The sequence below is a fragment of the Microcaecilia unicolor genome, unplaced genomic scaffold (genome assembly GCF_901765095.1).
Source record: "Microcaecilia unicolor unplaced genomic scaffold, aMicUni1.1, whole genome shotgun sequence".
NCBI classification, from domain to species: domain Eukaryota; kingdom Metazoa; phylum Chordata; class Amphibia; order Gymnophiona; family Siphonopidae; genus Microcaecilia; species Microcaecilia unicolor.
The window spans coordinates 16,151-35,253 of record NW_021963796.1 but is presented as its reverse complement, the minus strand read 5'-3'; the positions used below and the strand labels follow the sequence as shown (position 1 = coordinate 35,253).

The 19,103-nt window shown below is 44.1% G+C and overlaps 1 protein-coding gene across 1 annotated transcript in view; it reads left to right on the top strand.

The window, feature by feature from the left end:
• LOC115459640 (SET domain-containing protein 9-like) overlaps positions 1 to 19,103 on the top strand; it is a 37,950-nt gene that overhangs the window by 4,564 nt on the left and 14,283 nt on the right. The window contains exon 2 of the mRNA XM_030189444.1: positions 12,229 to 12,572. Within this exon, the coding sequence (XP_030045304.1) occupies positions 12,229 to 12,572 (344 nt within the window). The remainder of the gene's footprint in view (positions 1 to 12,228; positions 12,573 to 19,103) is intronic.

The following is a 19,103-nucleotide window of genomic DNA, read 5'->3' as shown; positions in this document are numbered from 1 at the left end:
CCACTACTTATGGCCCCTGTCCACGTTCTCTTCCTTGCCCTGTCCCTTCCTAATCTTCTTTCCCCCCCCCCCACTCCCACTGTCTACCACTAGAACTCGCTGCCCTCCCGCCCGCCACGGCAATACCCTATTCACCCTCATCCCCCACCACCTCACCATCCCTCTTGTCCCCCTCCTCCTTCCTAGCTCTTAACCTTCAACACTTCCTTCCTGCCATTAACCCATCCCCATTCCTCCTAAGTTCACCCCGTCTTCGTCGCCTTTGCCACCTGACCTCCCCCACCCTCCTCCGCATTCTCTTGCTCCTCCTCCTGCTATCCGCGGGAGACAACCCTAATCCAGGTCCCCCTCACCTGTCCCCGTCCTATCCATGCGAACGATTCCGGGATGTCTCCAATCTTGTCTCTATTCCCCTCCTCCCCCCCTCTTCCCTCCCCTTCTCATGCGCCTTGTGGAATGCCCACTCAGTCTGCAACAAACTGCCCTTCACCCACGATCTCTTCATCTCTCGCTCCCTTCAACTGCTCGCCCTAACCGAAACCTGGATCTCCCCGGAAGACTCGGCCTCAGTCACGGCCCTCTGCCATGAAGGTTATCTCTTCTCCCACACTCCCCGCCCAGTTGGCCGCGGTGGAGGCGTTGGGCTACTACACTCGCCCTCCTGTAGTTTCCAACCCCTCCCCCTACCGCAGTCTCACTGCTTCTTATCCTTTGAAGCCCACTCCATCTGGCTATTCTACCCGCTGCCACTCAGAGACGCAGTTATCTACAGCCCCCCTGATAAATCCTTCTCTTCCTTCCTCACCGACTTTGATGTTTGGCTTTCCGTCTTTCTTGAACCCTCATCTCCGTCCCTCATTCTCAGAGACTTTAACATACACGCTGATGACCCATCCGACCCTATCGCTTCTAAGTTCCTCACCCTAACATCCTCCTTCAACCTCCAGCTGTGCTCCACCACCCCTACTCACCGTGACGGCCATTGTCTTGACCTCGTCCTTTCCTCCGGCTCACCCTCCAATTTCCACGCTTCTGCTCTACCTCTCTCCAATCATCACCTGATCACATTTACACTTCTTCACCCCCCCCCCCTCTGCCCCGTCCAACTTTAACCACCACCTCCAGGAATCTCCAGGCTATTGACCCCCCCCGCTTTATCCTCTAGTATCTCTAATCTCCTCCCCTCCATCATGTCCTCCGAGACTGTAGACAAAGCGGTCTCCGCTTACAATGCCGCTCTCTCCTCTGCTTTGGACACCCTCGCCCCATCCACCTCCCGTCCCACAAAGCGTACTAATCCCCAGCCTTGGCTGACCCCTTGCATCCGTTACCTTCGCTCCTGCACCCGATCCGCTGAACGCCTCTGGAGGAAATCTCGTACCCATTCAGACTTCCTTCACTACAAATTCATGCTATCCTCCTTCCATTCCTCCCTATTCCTTGCAAAACAGAACTATTACACCCAATTGACCAATTCTCTCAGCTCCAACCCTCGTCGTCTCTTCACCACCTTTAACTCCCTCCACAAAATGCCCCCCGCTCCCACTCCCCCTTCACTCTCTCCTCAATCACTGGCTGACTACTTCCGCGACAAGGTGCAAAAGATCAACCTTGAGTTCACTACCAAGCCACCACCTCCTCTTTAGCCTGTAGCCCCATCCAACAACCAACCAACCATGGCCTCTTTCTCCTCCTTTCCTGAGATCACCGAAGATGAAACCTCTCGCCTTCTTTCCTCCTCGAAATGCACCACCTGTTCCTCCGATCCCATCCCCACCAACCTACTTAACACCATCTCCCATACTGTCACTCCCTCCATCTGTCGCATCCTTAACCTTTCTCTCTCCACTGCAACTGTCCCTGACACCTTCAAGCACGCCGTAGTCACACCTCTCCTAAAAAAAAACCATCACTTGACCCTACCTGCCCCTCCAACTACCGCCCCATCTCTCTCCTACCCTTCCTCTCCAAAATACTTGAGCACACCGTTCACAGTCGCTGCCTTGATTTTCTCTCCTCTCATGCCATCCTCGATCCACTTCAATCCGGTTTTCACCCTCTTCACTCGACAGAAACAGCACTCTCTAAAGTCTGCAATGACCTGCTCCTCGCCAAATCCAGAGGCCACTATTCCATCCTCATCCTCCTCAATCTATCCGCTGCGTTTGACACTGTCAATCATGATTTACTTCTTGCCACACTGTCCTCTTTTGGGTTCCAAGGCTCTGTCCTCTCCTGATTCTCCTCTTATCTCTCCCACCACACCTTCAGAGTACACTCTCATGGATCTTCCTCCACTCCCATCCCACTATCTGTTGGAGTTCCCCAGGGATCTGTTCTTGGACCCCTTCTCTTCTCAATCTACACCTCTTCCCTAGGCTCACTGATCTCATCTCATGGTTTTCAGTATCATCTTTATGCTGATGACACCCAGCTATATCTCTCCACACCAGACATCACCGCTGAGACCCAGGCCAAGGTATCGGCCTGCTTATCCGACATTGCTGCCTGGATGTCCAACCGCCACCTGAAGCTGAACATGTCCAAAACCAAGCTCCTCGTCTTTCCACCTAAACCCGCTTCTCCTCTTCCTCCACTCTCTATCTCAGTTGATAACACCATCATCCTCCCTGTCCCATCTGCCCGCAACCTCGGAGTCATCTTTGACTCCTCCCTCTCCTCTGCGCATATCCAACAGACTGACAAGACCTGTCGCGTCTTCCTCTTCAACATCAGCAAAATTCGCCCTTTCCTCTCTGAGCACACCACACGAACTCTCGTCGACGCTCTCATTACCTCTCACCTTGACTACTGCAACTTACTCCTCACCGGCCTCCCACTTAGCCATCTATCCCCCTTCAATCCATTCAGAACGCTGCCGCACGTCTTATATTCCGCCAGAACCGATATACTCATATCACCCCTCTCCTCAAGTCACTTCACTGGGTTCCGGTCAGATACAGCATACAATTCAAGCTTCTACTCCTTACCTACAAATGCACCCAGTCTGCGGCTCCTCACTACCTCTCTACCCTCATCTCCCCCTATGTTCCCGCCCGTAACCTCCGCTCACAGGACAAATCCCTCCTTTCAGTACCCTTCTCCACCACTGCCAACTCCAGGCTCCGCTCATTCTGCCTTGCCTCACCCTATGCCTGGAACAATCTTCCTCAACCCCTACGTCAAGCCCCCTCCCTACCCATCTTCAAATCTCTGCTTGAAACTCACCTCTTCAATGCTGCCTTCAGCATCTAACCTTTCGAGAAATATAGTATGCCCTATCAGATTGACTCTACACTTGTCTTTTAGATTGTACACTTGTCTCTAGATTGTACACCTGTCTTTTAGATTATACACTTGTCTTTTAGATTGTAAGCTCCTTGAGCAGGGACTGTCCTTCCATGTTAAATTGTACAGCGCTGCGTAACCTTAGTAGCGCTTTAGAAATGTTAAGTAGTAGTAGTAGTAGTCAATAGATAATCAATGTAATTGTGCCAAAGTGGTAGAAATGTGGTCATATTTTGACAAAAAACATATAAAATCCGTGCAGTAGTATTTTGAGCTAATTGAAAAGCCCTCATTGTAGCTCAATTTAAGTGTGTTGATTACCACAGAAATGGCCATAAATGCCCCTCCACAATAAAAATAACTTTTTACCGCATTGCGTGCACGCACTAATCCTGAACTTACCAAGCACTTTTAAGCTGTGGTAAGCACACGCTAGTGCTTACCACAGCTTGGTGAAAGGGCCCCTATATCTTTCTATTTTTGATATAGGCAGGCAACAGAACAAAGGATATGCTATATCAGTAACAACAAAAATTAATATATGATCAGATATGTCAAAGTATTCCAACAACTTTCCTCAAATGAATCGATCTTTAGAAACACCACCTAAGTATACGTCAGCATCTCAGTATGAACAATGTCACAAAATTGAGCATTACTACAAAAGAAAACCTACCACAAGAGGAAAGAATCAAGTACAATATTCCATCCCAGATTCAATTTTAAACAATTGAAACAATTGTAAGACTTGTCCTAGAGATTTCAAAGCTACAGTTTTTATTTCATGGGGCATTATAATGTGCCATAGTAGGAGGTAACTTCCAAAATCTAGCTACAGTACCCTGTAAAATGTTGACATTCTTGTAGATTTTTTAAATATTCTGCTGTCTAAATCTACAGTTCAAAATGCATTAAAGTGGGATTTTACCTGATCTACAACATACTCTACACTAAGAAATACGAAGCCAAAAAGTCTTGATTGCAGAAGTCTTCACACTCTGTGACTCACTAGTGGTAGAAGCCTCTTTTGTAGAAATAACTTCTGGAAGTCATCCGTGATAAGTGTATCGACTTTGTACAGTGGGATGGTGCAATCTTTGCCTATTCTCAGCAGAACAATTCAAGCTCTTTCAAATTCTCTAGGAATTGTCTGTGGATTTTTAGATTATTACCCACCTTTTCCAAATCCAAGTTGAAGGCAAGTTATATTCAGGCAAATGAGTTATTTCCTTGGTCAAATGGGCTCACAATCAAAATAATTCCTGAAGCAACAGAGGTTGAAGTGACGTGCCTAAGGTCACAAAAAGTGCAAGTAGGCGAAGCAGGATTTGAACCTTCACTTCCATGATTTCACAGCCCACATCTCTAATCATCAAGGTACTTCTCTACTCTCTGAAATGCAGTCGTCAAGTCTTTCCACAAATTTTGTATTGGATTTAGTTCTGGGCTTTGACTGGACCACCAAGGATGTTCATGATGTTCTTGCTGAGCTTGCTTTCTGCTTAAGATCATTTATTGCTGAAAGGCAAATCTTCATAGACCCGGGTCTATGTTTAAATGTGTTTATTAAAAGACAAAATAGTACAATTTGTACGGCTATAGTCAAAATACATTTTAAGAATATTAACTACAAAACATACAATTAATAGCCTCCAACAGTTTCGCCAGTTTTCTCTTTACTTTGAATCTCCCTTTTTCCCCCCATCCTCCCCCCTCCCCTCCCTCCCGTCCCTCCCGTCTCTAAAGAGCAATTATGGATACGGAGGCAAAGAGTCACTATCTAGCTTAGCCTCTTATGGAGCTATCACGCACAAAACTTATGTCTGAGTTACAAAACCTGCCAGCGTTTCCAAATCAGGCCATGTCGGTTAGCTTCCAGAGGTCATTTCCTTTTAAAATTCTTAATCTTTAGGGCTTCGAGGATTTTAGACAAGCACCTCATTAATTTTTACTTTTTCTCTTACATCATTTCCCTCTGTTACCACGCCATGGAAAACACCTCCATTCAACCTTTAAGAATTCAAAATCCTACTTCTAGCCACCTCTGTTAATGAGTCCCAAAAAGGGGCCCATGTTTGGCAGAAAGACTCTCCTCTGGGTGAGGCCAGATCGCCCACCGCTCTTCGTTCCAAAGAGCACAAAAAAATCATTCTCGCTCGCCATTGAGACAGGGTTGGTGAGTCTGGCGTTATCCATAATTGCAAGATAACCTTCTTACCCAGTAAAACCGTTTTTTTAAGAAACGGGCGCAACCCTATAGGTGGTCTTTGTACCAAGTGAAATTTATGGAATAGTAGCTGAGGCTTTTTCCGCCATGTAACCCTCCACATTTCCGACACATGACAACACACTTGCGTCCAAAATCTGGCTATTCGGGGACAAGCCCAGAACATGTGGCCCAGCCCCGCTGGAGAGTGACCACACTTCTTACATCTATCTTCCTGACCTACATGCGCCCTCCATGCTCTATGTGGAGAAAAAAACATTCGAGACAGGAATTTATAGGCCGTTTCTTGGAGCGCCACGCTTTCAGAAATTTTGGTTAAGTCCAGAAAGCATGCCTTCAAGTGATCGGATTTAACGTTCACTGGTAGGTCTTTATTCCATTGCATTGCCAATTGTTCGTAATCAATCTCACCTAATTGCTCACGTAGTTCCGAATGGTAATATTTTAAAGGGACAGACCCTTGAGCATCCAAAGCTAAAAGAGACATCAGTCGGCTCCATATTTGGGGACTCAAATGTGCGGGTGGAATAGATCGTAAATAATGTCTTAGTTGGAAGGAGGCAAAAAAATCTTTTCTAAGTATACCAAATTCTCTGTCTAATTCTTCAGTAGTTTTTAAAATACCCTCTTCTGAGTATAAGTGATGTATATAGCTAATCCCCCGTGTTTCCCATTCTAGGAAAAGTTTAGCCGAGCTCCCCGGGGGGAAGTGGTTGTTGCCTCTTATCGGCAATAGTGGAGTGCAAGTTGTAGAAAAAACAAATTTACGGCCCAGCCAACGCCAGGTTTGTCTTAATGGAGACACCACTGATGTAAAATACCGGGGTGTATGTACTGCCCCTGGCGTAGCATGCAGCCATGCACTAAAATGTCGGGGGGAGAACACCATGGTCTCTATACTAGTACACGAAAAGAAACTAGTGCCGCGAAACCAATCAGAAAGGTGGCGCATATTACTAGCCACAGAGAATAACTTTAGATTTAAGAGTCCCAATCCCCCCTTAGCTCTAGAGAGATATAATTTAGAAACTGGTAACCTTGGTCTCTTCCCCTGCCATAAATATTTGGTCATTACCCTCGTCAACGTCTGATCGTCCTTATGTTTAAGAAACAAAGGAAGCACTTGCAATACATAAACCCATTTTGGGACCAGAATCATGTTATAGAGGGCTATCCGCCCCATCAAGGATAGGGGTAAAGTCGTCCATGTTTGCAAAGTCTGTCTAGTTTTCAGTTTAAGGGGTTCTATGTTTTGGCTATAAAGGGTGTTCAGATCGGCTGTCAGCCATATGCCAAGATATTTCAATTTATCCTCTGCCCATGTTAATGGAAATGCCCCCTCCCAGGTCGAACGTATCCGTGTCTGGACTGGCAGAGCCATAGACTTACTCCTATTCAGGGCAAGGCCCGAGTAGAAGCCAAACTCCTCCAGAATTCCAAATAAGTACAGGAGAGAGGATTGGGGTTTTGTTATAGTTACTAATATATCATCTGCAAAAGCTAAAGTTTTGAGCTCTCGCAAGTGTAATTTAATCCCCTGTATATCTGGGTCCCTTTGAATAGTGCATAACAATGGTTCAAGGTATAACAAAAATAAGAGTGGTGAGAGGGGGCAACCCTGTCTCGTGCCACATGCTATTGTAAAGGGGTTCGATTTCATACCATTAATCAATAATGACGCTTTTGGATTAGTGTATAGCGTCACAATAGCATTAAATATCCACCCTCGGATGCCAATATAATCAAGGACAGAAAAAAGGTAATCCCATCTCACCTTGTCAAAAGCCTTTTCGGCATCTAAGCTAACTAGCAGCAAAGGTTCGTTCTTGGTAAGACTCTGTGCAATGGCTAAACAGGCCTTCCTGACATTGTGACAAGGGTGTCTACCCCGCACAAACCCCACTTGACCCTCTCCCACTAATTTTGGTATTAGAGGGGATAAGCGTTCTGAGATGATCTTCGCTAAGATCTTTAAATCAACATTTATAAGAGATATAGGTCTATATGAACCTGGATTTTCTGGTGGTTTGCCCTCTTTTGGAATTAGGGTTATCAAGGCTTCATTAGACTCTCGCCTAAATCCCCCACATTCAATGGACTCCTCAAAAAAATCAAGAAGAGGGCCACCCACTTGTGGAAAAAGCAATTGATAGTACTCAGCACCAAATCCATCCGGACCCGGAGCTGACCCACGTTTTAATGATTTCACTACTCTTTGCAGCTCCTTGGCCCTGATAGGCATATTTAATTGTTCTAGCACTTCAGGGTTCAGACGTGGCATTCCAGAGTCTGCCAAGTAATCTGTTATGGACGGGCCAAGTGGCGATAGACCCGGGTCTATAATGGTAGACTGAAACTGGTTTTCCTCCTGGCTCTTATGCTGTATGGCACATCATATGGCTTTTCTTTGGCAGTGGCATGCTCCCTGAAATGTCCATATAGGTCATGTTTGTGGAGCAGGCAGCATTTTTCCCTAGGGCCCTGTTTACTAAGGTGCACTAGCGTTTTTAGCACTTGCTAACGCTAGAGAGATCCATAAGAAAATATGGGTGTCTCTAGCATTAGCAAGTGCTAAAACGCTAGTGCGCCTACAGCGCAGCTTAGTAATCTTGGGCCTCCCTTTGACATCAGCAGTTTCCTTAACCCACGACTACTAACTTTGGAAGGATAGCTTGACTGAGGTAGTGTCTGGATCCTGCTAAACTGTTTCAACTTCATAAGGACAGACCTGACAGTGCCCCAAGGGATATTCAGACACAGTGAAATTGTCTTGTAGCCTTTCCTCAATCGATACCTTTGAATAATATTATATTTGTTTGGTATTCACTTGATACAGCAGAAATAGCTCAATTCTTTGTGGAGGATTGAACAGGCAGGCTCTATGTAACGTATGGGTTCACGATGATAAAAGATGTGAAACCTTACATTTTTGATCTCTTAATTACTTTTTAACATTTTTATTAACTGTTCTTTCACATAAAAAAGTACAGTCAGTAGAACATGAAAAATATAAAGGAAAGGACGTCTTTTGCAAGGTATTGTATACTGAACCTTGCAGCTAATAATGTTTTGGATTCACCAGATATGAAGGATGTGTAATCCCCCATTATAATGGGGATTACTAATCTGATGGGAGCCCTTTCCTAGAGTCACTGGGGGGAGGGAATTGGTAGGTAATGAAGAGTGAAAAGCACAGCCCTGAGGGTAGTGTTTATGGGAAAATGCTGTGGGAAATGTTTCTGGTTGTTGAATGGCAGTAGGGAAGGAGTTTAGAGTTAATAAATATTGTTATTGGGGAGAGCACGAGGTCTTTGGTTGCCTCTACCCCCCCCCCCCCCCCCCCCCCGCTGGCACCCTTGCGGAGAGGGGGGTGTCCTGAATGGGTTCAAGAAACTAAGGCAGACCAAGGAGGAGGTTTCTGCCAGTAACAGTATTAACTGTGAAGTGGAGGAGTGCTCCAGGTGGGAAACAGAGGATCCCAGCCTGGGAGCAGGAACAGGAAAGAGCCTGTTCGGAACCAAAGGTGGTAGCCCAGAGAGATACTCGTTTGGAAGAGTGTGGATAGACAGGGAGGTCTGGTCCATAAGATCACTTGTTGCACCAGTGCTGCAGGCACAGCCTAGGTTGTTTCACCCAGAAAGGATGGGTAATGCACAGGAGGAGCTGCAAATATGTACATACTGTAGGATTTACCAGTTGAACTAGAGGATTTACACTATATCCCTGAGTTTGTCTCTGGACTGTTACAAAGACATCAATTTGAAATACAAATTAACTTGCTTTATTCTGAAAGGATTTGAACTGCCCGTTGCAGAAGTTCAGTAAAGTTTCTGTTTGTTGTATTCAAAAAACCTGGACTGGAGTCTTTTCTTGGCGTGAGAGTGAAACTTTCTTACTCCTGAACTACCATAGAAAACAGAGTACAGAGTAAAAGCCCCGGCTTAATACCCTACAGCCTTTTGGATTTTTATGTGGCCTGGCCCGCGCCCAGCTCAGTGAGTTCAGGTTTATTCAAAATTTTCTATCCCGCCCATCATAGAACATGTCTGGGCGGCTTACATTCTAAAAAGTACATAAAGGAAGGAAAAGTAGTAAACTGTAAGGGGGGAAGGGTGGTGAAGAACTACAATTTCAATAGGCTAGAAGAAGAGAAGATGGGAAATGGGGGTGGGGGTGGGTCTTGTCTGGTCTGACAGGCTAAACTTCTGTGGATTGCAATGGAGAAACTATGGATATACATCAGAAAAAAGAAATGTTTCAAGTTCAGTTTTAAAATTTTGTAGAATTTTTTGATCCCAAAGAGTCTGAGGTAATTTATTCCAGTGGTCAGGACCCTGAACTGAAAAAAAATTGCCATCCTAGTTTGTTGATGGATTATTTCTCAAAATGATGGCACTATTAGTAGGTTAGTCAGAAGTGAGTAAGGAAAACTCCCCCTCTCTGTTTTGGTTTTGAGCCTCTAGTCTCGGGTGCTGACCCGCAATGAGCTAGCTGATGCCCGGACTGTGTGTGTGGTGAGAGCAGGGTTACATGGCCCCCCAATAACCCAAGAAGTCAGCTCCGAAGAGAAGACCACAGTAAAGTGAATAAATGTTACCATTTTCATGAAAAACTGTTTCCAAACTTTTGGGACAAGTCTCCAGGTGCTTCTCCAACCTTGCCAACACTGGGAGTTGATTATTATATTTCCAAAAATAAGCTGGAAAGCTTTAAGTACAATGGAACAGTTGGATAATAAGGTCTTTCCTTTAAGTAGAAATGTGATCTGAATTTCTCAGTTTTATGAAGATAGAAGTCACTAAACAAGTTGTAGGTGATATCTTTTTGAAAAGCTAAAATGATACATTTGTGACTTTCTCAGGTAAATACATAGAGGGCCCCTTTTACAAAGATGCGCCTGCATTTTTAGCATGTGTTAAAAGTAAGTGTGCGCTATGGGCGTCTCTAGCGTTTAGCATGTGCTAATCATTAGCGTGTGCTAAAAACGCTAGCGCATCTTTGTAAAAGACCCCCAGAATGGCTAGTGGAGGAGTGGCCTAGTGGTTAGGGTGGTGGACTTTGGTCCTTGGGAACTGAGGAACTGAGTTTGATTCCCACTTCAGGCACAGGCAGCTCCTTGTGACTCTGGGCAAGTCACTTAACCCTCCATTGCCCCATGTAAGCCGCATTGAGCCTACCATGAGTGGGAAAGCACGGGGTACAAATGTAACAAAAATAAAAAAATTTATAAATATTGACAAACATGCAGATTTGGTTACTCAAGACTGTACATTCTCCCAAGTAGTTTAAAAAAACTGTAAAGTAAAGGGTGGGAGGATGAAGGACTTGATCTGAATGTGCCTGAATGACAGTCATGTGCATACTTTTCATTCTTTCTCTTATCAAACATTTTTTTGACCTTACAAGAAAATATTGAAAAATTATTTTTGGAGGTAGGAATTGTTAGGCAGCTTTTATCTCCCTGATGGTATTTAGGGGTCCTTTTACTAAGCCACGATAAACAGTCACCTGTGGTAGTGTAGGCGCATGTATTCGGCGCGCGCTGGGCCAGTTTTTACTGCATCTACAAAAAAATGTGGTTTCTTTAATGGGGACAGGAAAAGAGCCTGCGGTAAAAATGAAACCAATGTGTGAAAGATACCAACTCCACTATTTTCCCGCACAATTGGACTGCTTTAATAAGTTGTCTGCGGGTGCTTGCGAGTTGCATCTTTTTGGGCTGTTTCCATCCCCATCTCCTATTGGTCAAATTTGGTGTTGGAATGAGGCTTGGTGCATCTCAAGCCTCATTCTGGCTCCAAATTTGACCAATAGGAGGGTGAGGTGGGTGATGAGGTCATCAGCTGATGACTCATCATCAGCCCTGCGAGAGGCGGTAGCACGGGCAAGCCGAGCAGTGACCACATGGGATTGGATCAAGAGAAGTGCAAGCATAGCTTGTCGCAGCAGTGACCACGGGGGACAGACTCCCCCTGCTGCTCCTCAGAGAGCTTGGTCTATTTTGTGCTCCTTTCAGGTGCGGATTGAGCTTGGGATGTTTTAGGCTCCTTTCGGGTGCGGATTGGGCTGAGAGTTTTTTTGCTATCTGGCAACTTAAGGCTCGCACGCTACACATGCGGTGACTGGTTTGCATGCGCCAAGTGCCGATTACTTCCAAAACCGGCGCACGTAGGAGGAAATAAATAAATAATGCATCCAGGTGTTATGGACATGCGCCAAATCTGAAATTACTGCCAGGAGGGCGTGCTGGCCTGCTGGTAGTCTCATATTAGCACGTGCTGCACACATGTAGAGTCTACTGCGGCTTAGTAAAAGGGCTCCTTAGTTTTAAGTTATCTAGTTAATTTAAGGACCCTTTTATTAAAGCTCAATGTGCACTAACGGAATTATCACATTCTAAATGCTAAGAAGCCCCTTAGGTATAAAATGGGCTTCTTAGCATTTAATACACGCTAATTCCATTAGCACTCGCTAAGCTTTAGTTAAAAGGTCCCTTAATTCCATACCTGCTTGTTTTCTGTCTTATCCTCTCACTTCACATCTAGGGATCCTTTATGCTTATCTCATAATTTATTGGTTATTGTTACCATTTTTTCTTCCACCATATTCCCTGGGAGGTTGTTCCATTTATGAATGATATCTGATCTCTTCTGTACAAAAGCAGAAATCACTGAGCAACATCATTGCATTCAGACTTTTTTCTTATGTTGCAGGACAACACGCCACGTCTCAAAAGATTCCCAAGACAAAATTATTTCCGATACTGTCGTCCTGGATACGTTGCTGAAAATCTTTCAGGCTCTGATCATAAGCAATTTCAGAGATGAATCTGTATTGCTTCCTGAAGCTATTAGAGCCCGATATGAAGCATTATACACTATTCAGCAAACAATTGGTAAAGGTCTGGAACAGAGCATTTGTACTCCGGGGGAGATATTATTTTCTACGCTTGGTTTCAGTATTAATCGAAGCCCAAGCTCTCTGATTTCTGCTGGGATGGGAGTCTTCGTGTCCAAAGGATATGTGCCTAAAGGAGCTGTCGTAGCTATGTATCCTGGTACTGAACTACTACATTATTTATTATTCTACTTGCCTGGTAAAAAAAAATATGTGCTAATTCTTACTGCAAATTTTACTTTACTCATGCATTAAAAAATCATGTTACTGCCCAATGGAATAAACTGATAACATTCTGCTGCATTGTGCATTATAAAAAAAAGCTCACTAAGCCGTGTAGGTGCCTACGTGCGTCAATTTTCAGTTACTGCCCCGCTACCGTGTGGCCCTTGTGGTAATTTCATTTTTTGACACGCGTCCACTACTCACGCCGGAAAATAATTTTTATTTTCTGCTTCGCGGCAGAAACCGGGCGGTAATCGTCATTCTACACGTGTAGACAATTACCGCACGGTTAATACATGAGACCTTACCGCTAAGTCAATGGCTGGCGGTGAGGTCTCGGACCCAAAATGGATGCATGCCAATTTTTATTTTGCCACATGTCCATTTTCGGCAAAAATGTAAAAAAGAACTTTTTTTTTTATGTTTCAAAATTTTTATTGATGATAGACAAATACATTTGCCTCTAGTGTCTGGCAAATGTCTGGCATAAACAATAATACCACCATCAAAACTTTTCAAAACAGAAATACAATGTGATAGTCCATCATCAATCTTTTTAGCATTTTCTCCCTTCCCTCCAAACCCACCCTCCCTCCCCCTTCATATTCCAACTTTTTATTGCTGAAAAACCCAATACAGGCTCATAAAGAGCAGGGGCGTAGCTACGGGTGGGCCTGGCTGGGCCCAGGCCCACCCAATTTCAGCCCAGGCCCGCCCAGCGCCAGCCCCAGCTCCCATTGCCGGCCACTGCTGCTTTTCCTGTTGAGTAGCAGGGCCGGCGCTACAAAAAGAAGAAGCGCTAAGGACGAAAAATGTTAAAAAAAAAAAAAAGCGCGGCACCGGCAGGCACTGTCTTGGCAGCCTTGAGGCATTGGCTGCTGGCTCGCAAGCTCCTCCCGTCTCCTACGTCACTGCCCCTGGAGCGACGAGGGGCAGTAACGTAAGAGACGGGAGGAGCCTGCGAGCCAGCAGCCAATGCCTCAAGGCTGCCTAGACAGTGCCTGCCGGTGCTGCGCTTTTTTTTTTTTTTAACATTTTTTGTCCTTAGCGCCGTTAGCGCTTCTTCTTTTTGTAGCGCCGGCCCTGCTGCTCAACAGGAAAAGCAGCAGTGGCCGGCAGTGGGAGGTGGGGCTGGCGCTGGCATGCAGGGCGGGCCTCGTCGAGGAAAAGAGAAAAGAGGGAAAACATGGAAGGATGGGGAGAAAAAGAGGGAAAACAGATGGAAGGATGGGGAGAAAAAGAGGGAAAACAGATGGAAGGATGGCAGAGAAAGGGAAAACAGATGGAAGGATGGCAGAGAATGAGGGAAAACATGGAAGGATGGGGAGAAAGAGGGAAAACAGATGGAAGGATGGCAGAGAAAAGAGGGAAAACAGATGGAAGGATGGCAGAGAATGAGGGAAAACATGGAGGATGGGGAGAAAGAGGGAAAACATGGAAGGATGGGGAGAAAGAGGGAAAACAGATGGAAGGATGGGGAGAAAAGATAGAAAACAGATGGAAGGATGGCAGAGAAAGAGGGAAAACAGATGGAAGGATGGCAGAGAAAGAGGGAAAACGGATGGATGGGGAGAGAGACTCTGGATGGAAGGATGGGGAGAGAAAGGGGAGAGACTGGAAGGATGCAGAGAGAAAGGGGAGAGACTGCAAGGATGTGGAGAGAGAAGGGACACTGAACAGAAAAGGGTAGAGTGATACAGAGACACTGGTTAGAAAGAGGGAGAGAGAGACATTAGATGGAAGGATCAGGAGAGAGGGTAGATGGATGGAAGGATGGGGAGAGAAAGAGGGAAGACGTTGGATGGAAGGGTAGGGAGAAAGGTGACACTGGACGGAAGGATGCAGAAAGAAAGAGGGAGACTACTGGAAGGATGGGGAGAGAAAGAAGAGAGTTGCTGGATGGAAAAGGAGAGTAGTGAAAGACTGGAGAATAAGAGGAAGGGGCATGGGGAGAACAAGGGTGAGAAAAAGATGAAAAGCCATAAGTAGATGAAGGAAATTAAAGAATAGATAGTAAGAATGAATTAAATCAGGACACAGAGAGAGAGAGCGAGGCAGAAAAATATTGAAGAAAGCAAAGAAAAAGGGGAGAAAAATGAGAAATGGCCAGGAAACCGTGGCAGAAGAGTTAAGCGAAAACGAAGGAAAGCAGAATCTAGAGACTGGGAGCGACACAATGAGAAAAAGTAAATGGCCATACAAGAAAGGTAAAGAAAATAATTTTATTTTTAATTTAGGATAAAGTAATATGGTACCTGTATTAATGAAGTTTCAGAGACCAATACTTCCTTCCTTAGGTCAGGCGAGGATACCGTAACAGCATTATACTGACCTGAGGCAGGAGGTTTTGGCCTCTGAAAGCTCACTGAAAAGGGTGTTAGGCTATTAAATAATTTTTCTGAAATCTGATGCACTGAAAAGCAGCACTTTACCCTGTGTGACAAATGCATCTGATTAGCGTGACTAAATTTTGCTGGGGGAGGGGGGTAGAGAGAAAATTTTGTGCCCACCCACTTTGGGTTCAGGCCCATCCAAAATTGGCAGTCTGGCTATGCCACTGATACAGAGACTGGTATCAACAAAATGGTCCAACAAAACTTTTCTCAATCCCACAATACAGAAAGAAGGTCCACCAGCAATCTTAAAAAAACATTCCCTCCCCTCTCCCCTCACCCGCCCTCCTATCCCCTTGCTATAGTAACACTCTTAAGTTGGCAATACACCAAAAAATTAACAATGTATGCAGTCCCCCTGCCGCTTCATGGATCCTTTGAACAAGAATCAGACAAAGCTGCATATCTCTAAACTGATGATTCCTAACCCTCCCCCCACCCCCTTCCTAACCCAACCCTAGTACAGTGCTCAAAGTGCCAAACCACCACACTTAACCGTTCCAAGGAAGTGTATTCAGAATTTGACTACGTGCCCTTGGCGAAATTATATTCAAGTACGCTCCCCAGACTACTAGAAACCTCCGCTGCCTTCCCAGTGACAGACAAAAAGAACTTTTTTATAGGCGTGCTGAAAAATGGATCTGCGCATGCCCAAAACACACACCTGCACTATCGCAGCCCATTTGTCAGCGCACTTTAGTAAAAGGGTCCCTAAAAAAAGTATGTAATACAGCCAAGTGCATTGAAAATGTTAGTAAAGTTTTAAAGTATACAAATTTTACTACTGTTTTTAAATTTAAAACATTGGGGACTCTCTGGTTGAGCCCAGAACCCCTAAGCCCAATAGAGCTCCCAATTAACCCCTTCTGGCTTGAGGGGACTTGGGGCAGAGGGTCTGTGTCTCAGAGGTCCAGGACTTGGGTCATATGTGGAGATCCCTGCCAAAGTGTCCCCAACTTGGGTAGCCCAGGTCTGTGAATGGCAGAATTTTTTAAAATTTCAATGAAGGGACTGGAAGTTTAAAAGTTTACTTCATTTTTAGGGGCAGCAGAACACTTTTCTAGTTAGAGAGAACCAAACAAATTAACCCCTGTTCCTACCCCACCCCCACTCCCAAGTTTCCTAGCGGCTGGTGATGTGCACGACAAAAGGTTGATTGGGCTGTGGCCCACCCCATTCCACTGCCTGATCCTCTAGCACTGTAGTTAATAAAATATGAAATTTATAATATTAATTGTAGTGGTTTCCTGTGTTGGAAGTAATTCCACACGAAGGTCATTAGCATGTATTTGCATGGAAAGTGTGCTAAATTAAGCTGCTATTTAGTACACGTGTTTTGTGCACTAAAATCCTTCCTGCATGAAAAATAATTTTTGTGTGCAAAAAAAAATGTCTTCTCCTTATTACATTGGGCCTATCAACTATCAAAGAGTGCTAATGTAAATGCAGTCTACTTTGCTGATTGGTGAAAATGACTTTGGGGGTTTTAGTTCTGATATTGTCTAATGCTGCAAAATGCCTGTAGCACATTATAAAATGGTAAAAGGGCTCCTGCATAGGTAACCAGTGACTCACTTTTTGGGGAGGCTGAAGCAGAGGGTGTGGCAAGGTGGGTATTATGGATGTAGTTTGTCTGCTTACTTTGGAGGGCAAAGGATAAGGAAATCATTGGTGTGGGGGAAGGGGACTAATTTAGCGCTAGCACGATCCTCCGCCCCTCATGCCTACCCTAAACTATGCCTTTGGCGGACACAGATGGCAACATCATTGTAAAGCGCTGTCTAAGGTGGACAATTTTAAAAGGTATGAAAACCTTACCATATGCACATGGTGTCTTTACACTGCCCCATGTATGACTAGTGGAGGAGTGGCCTAATGGTTAGAGCACTGGTCTTGCAATCCAGAGGTGACCGGTTTAAATCCAATTGCTGCTCCTTGTGATCTTGGGCAAGTCACTTAACCCTCCATTGCCTCAGGTACAAACTTAGATTGTGAGCCCTCCTGGGACAGAGAAATATCCAGAGAACCTGAATGTAACTCACCTTCAGCTACTACTGAAAAAGGTATGAGCAAAAATCTAAATCTATTATTTTACAAAAACTATACATAACAGAATTAAACCAATTTATTTGAATTTGAATTCAGTTACACCACTCAACTGTACAAAAGCAGAAGTAATTATACCTTAACAGGTGCAATACAATGTGTATCATATACATTACAAATTATGAGGTCATTTTAGTAACAGCAGGTCAACTCCCAACTAGAAAATATTTTGGGAAGTAACAAAAACCCTGCAAAAAAGATCTATATCTATTTATACACAGTCTACACCTACCAAAATGCGTCTTACTGGAAAAAAACAGCACAAGTTCAACTGCTACAGATTGTTATACAAGGAGAATGCCTCATTTCTGTCCTATTGCTGTATACAGACTACCTCAAATACATAATAAGAAACCACAAACTAGAAATAACAATCCTGAGATGTCAAATTTTGCATGAAATCCATCACTGGAGGAACAGAAATACATTTCTTTTTTGTACAGTGCATAAGTGTGGATTGAAGGAGTAGCTGAGAACCAGCGGAGCCAGGTTTAAACAGCATTACAACAAGTCACTTAATCTTCAATTGCCTTAGTTACAAATTCAGATTGTGAGCCCTCCAGGGACCAAACCCTACCTACTATATACCACTTTGATGGCTTTCAGGCTTGTAGGCAGTATATAAGAAACTACTTAAAACTCCATACTGCGGCACTTATTTTCAAAACATATGGACGTCCCAAAATGCTGAAACGAACGTCCATGTGCTTGAGACTTCCAAATCCCGATTTTATAAAGGCAGGATTTTGGCAGCCGACACTGCCATACATCCAAAAAGCAAGGGGGAGTGTTGTGGGTGTGTTTTGGTCCAAAATCAGGATGTCCGACAGTGATTACCGAAGGAAGGAAATGTCCAAGTCTAAAAAGAAGGACATCCTTAGATAGACCTGTTTCAGTCACGTCTAGGGTACAAAAAGGTGCTTTGATTGAGCAGCTGGCCACTGTATGGATTAAGGCATGATACCTTCTTAATCCTCCAGTGATTGCTGTCCCCCTCGCTCTCCCCTGAAAGTTAAACTGGAAAGGAATGCCAGGCTCTGTAGCAGCTTCAGGTATTATAGGCATTCTGAATATAGCAGCTTGCAGATCTGAGGAGTAGCCTAGAGGTTAGAACAGTACAGTCTCGATTATCCAACATAAATGGGACTGAGCTGTTGCCGGATAAGTGAAAAGTCTGATAATACGGAAAACATGCTTTAAGCATACAGAACAGGCATATGGTATCTATATTTAAAACACCATATTGTCTATTAACACTAACCAGCAGCATGTGAAGCCGGAAAACAGGACAAGAACTTGTGCGCTTCTTTTTTTTTTTTTATTTATTTATTTATTTAACTTTATTATAATTTCAAATTTATACAACTTATCCAAGAAGTGTACAAAAACATTAAAAAACAAAAACCCAAATTATTATTTTGAGACATTTGTCTCATTTTAGGTAATAAATCATACATTTTCTAACCCCCATATGGGAAATACATAAATGAAACCAAGATATATATTTAACATAGTTACCAATTAAAGTAATTAACAATCAGAACATTACAAACTCGAGTGACATTCTCAGCCTATCTTACAGCGACCGTATGAACACCTAAACTTTCACAATAACATTCTGAACTTCCTTAGAGCAAACAAAATCCTCAAACTGTTTTGGATCAAAGAACTGGTAATTATTCTGTTGGTATACAAACCGACATACACAAGGAAATTTAAGAGTATAAGTTACCCCTATATTTAAAGCTCTTTGACGCAATGCCAAAAAGGCCTTGCGTCTACTTTGGGTCTCTCTTGCGAGATCCGGAAAAATTCTAACTTTAGATCCAAAAAACAATGAGTCTAAATGTTTGAAAAATAATTTTAAAACCACTTCTCTGTCCATCTCAAGTGCAAATGTTACCACTGCTGTTGTCCTTTGGGTAACCACCTCCAAGGAAGACTCCAAAAAGGACGTCAAGTTCATT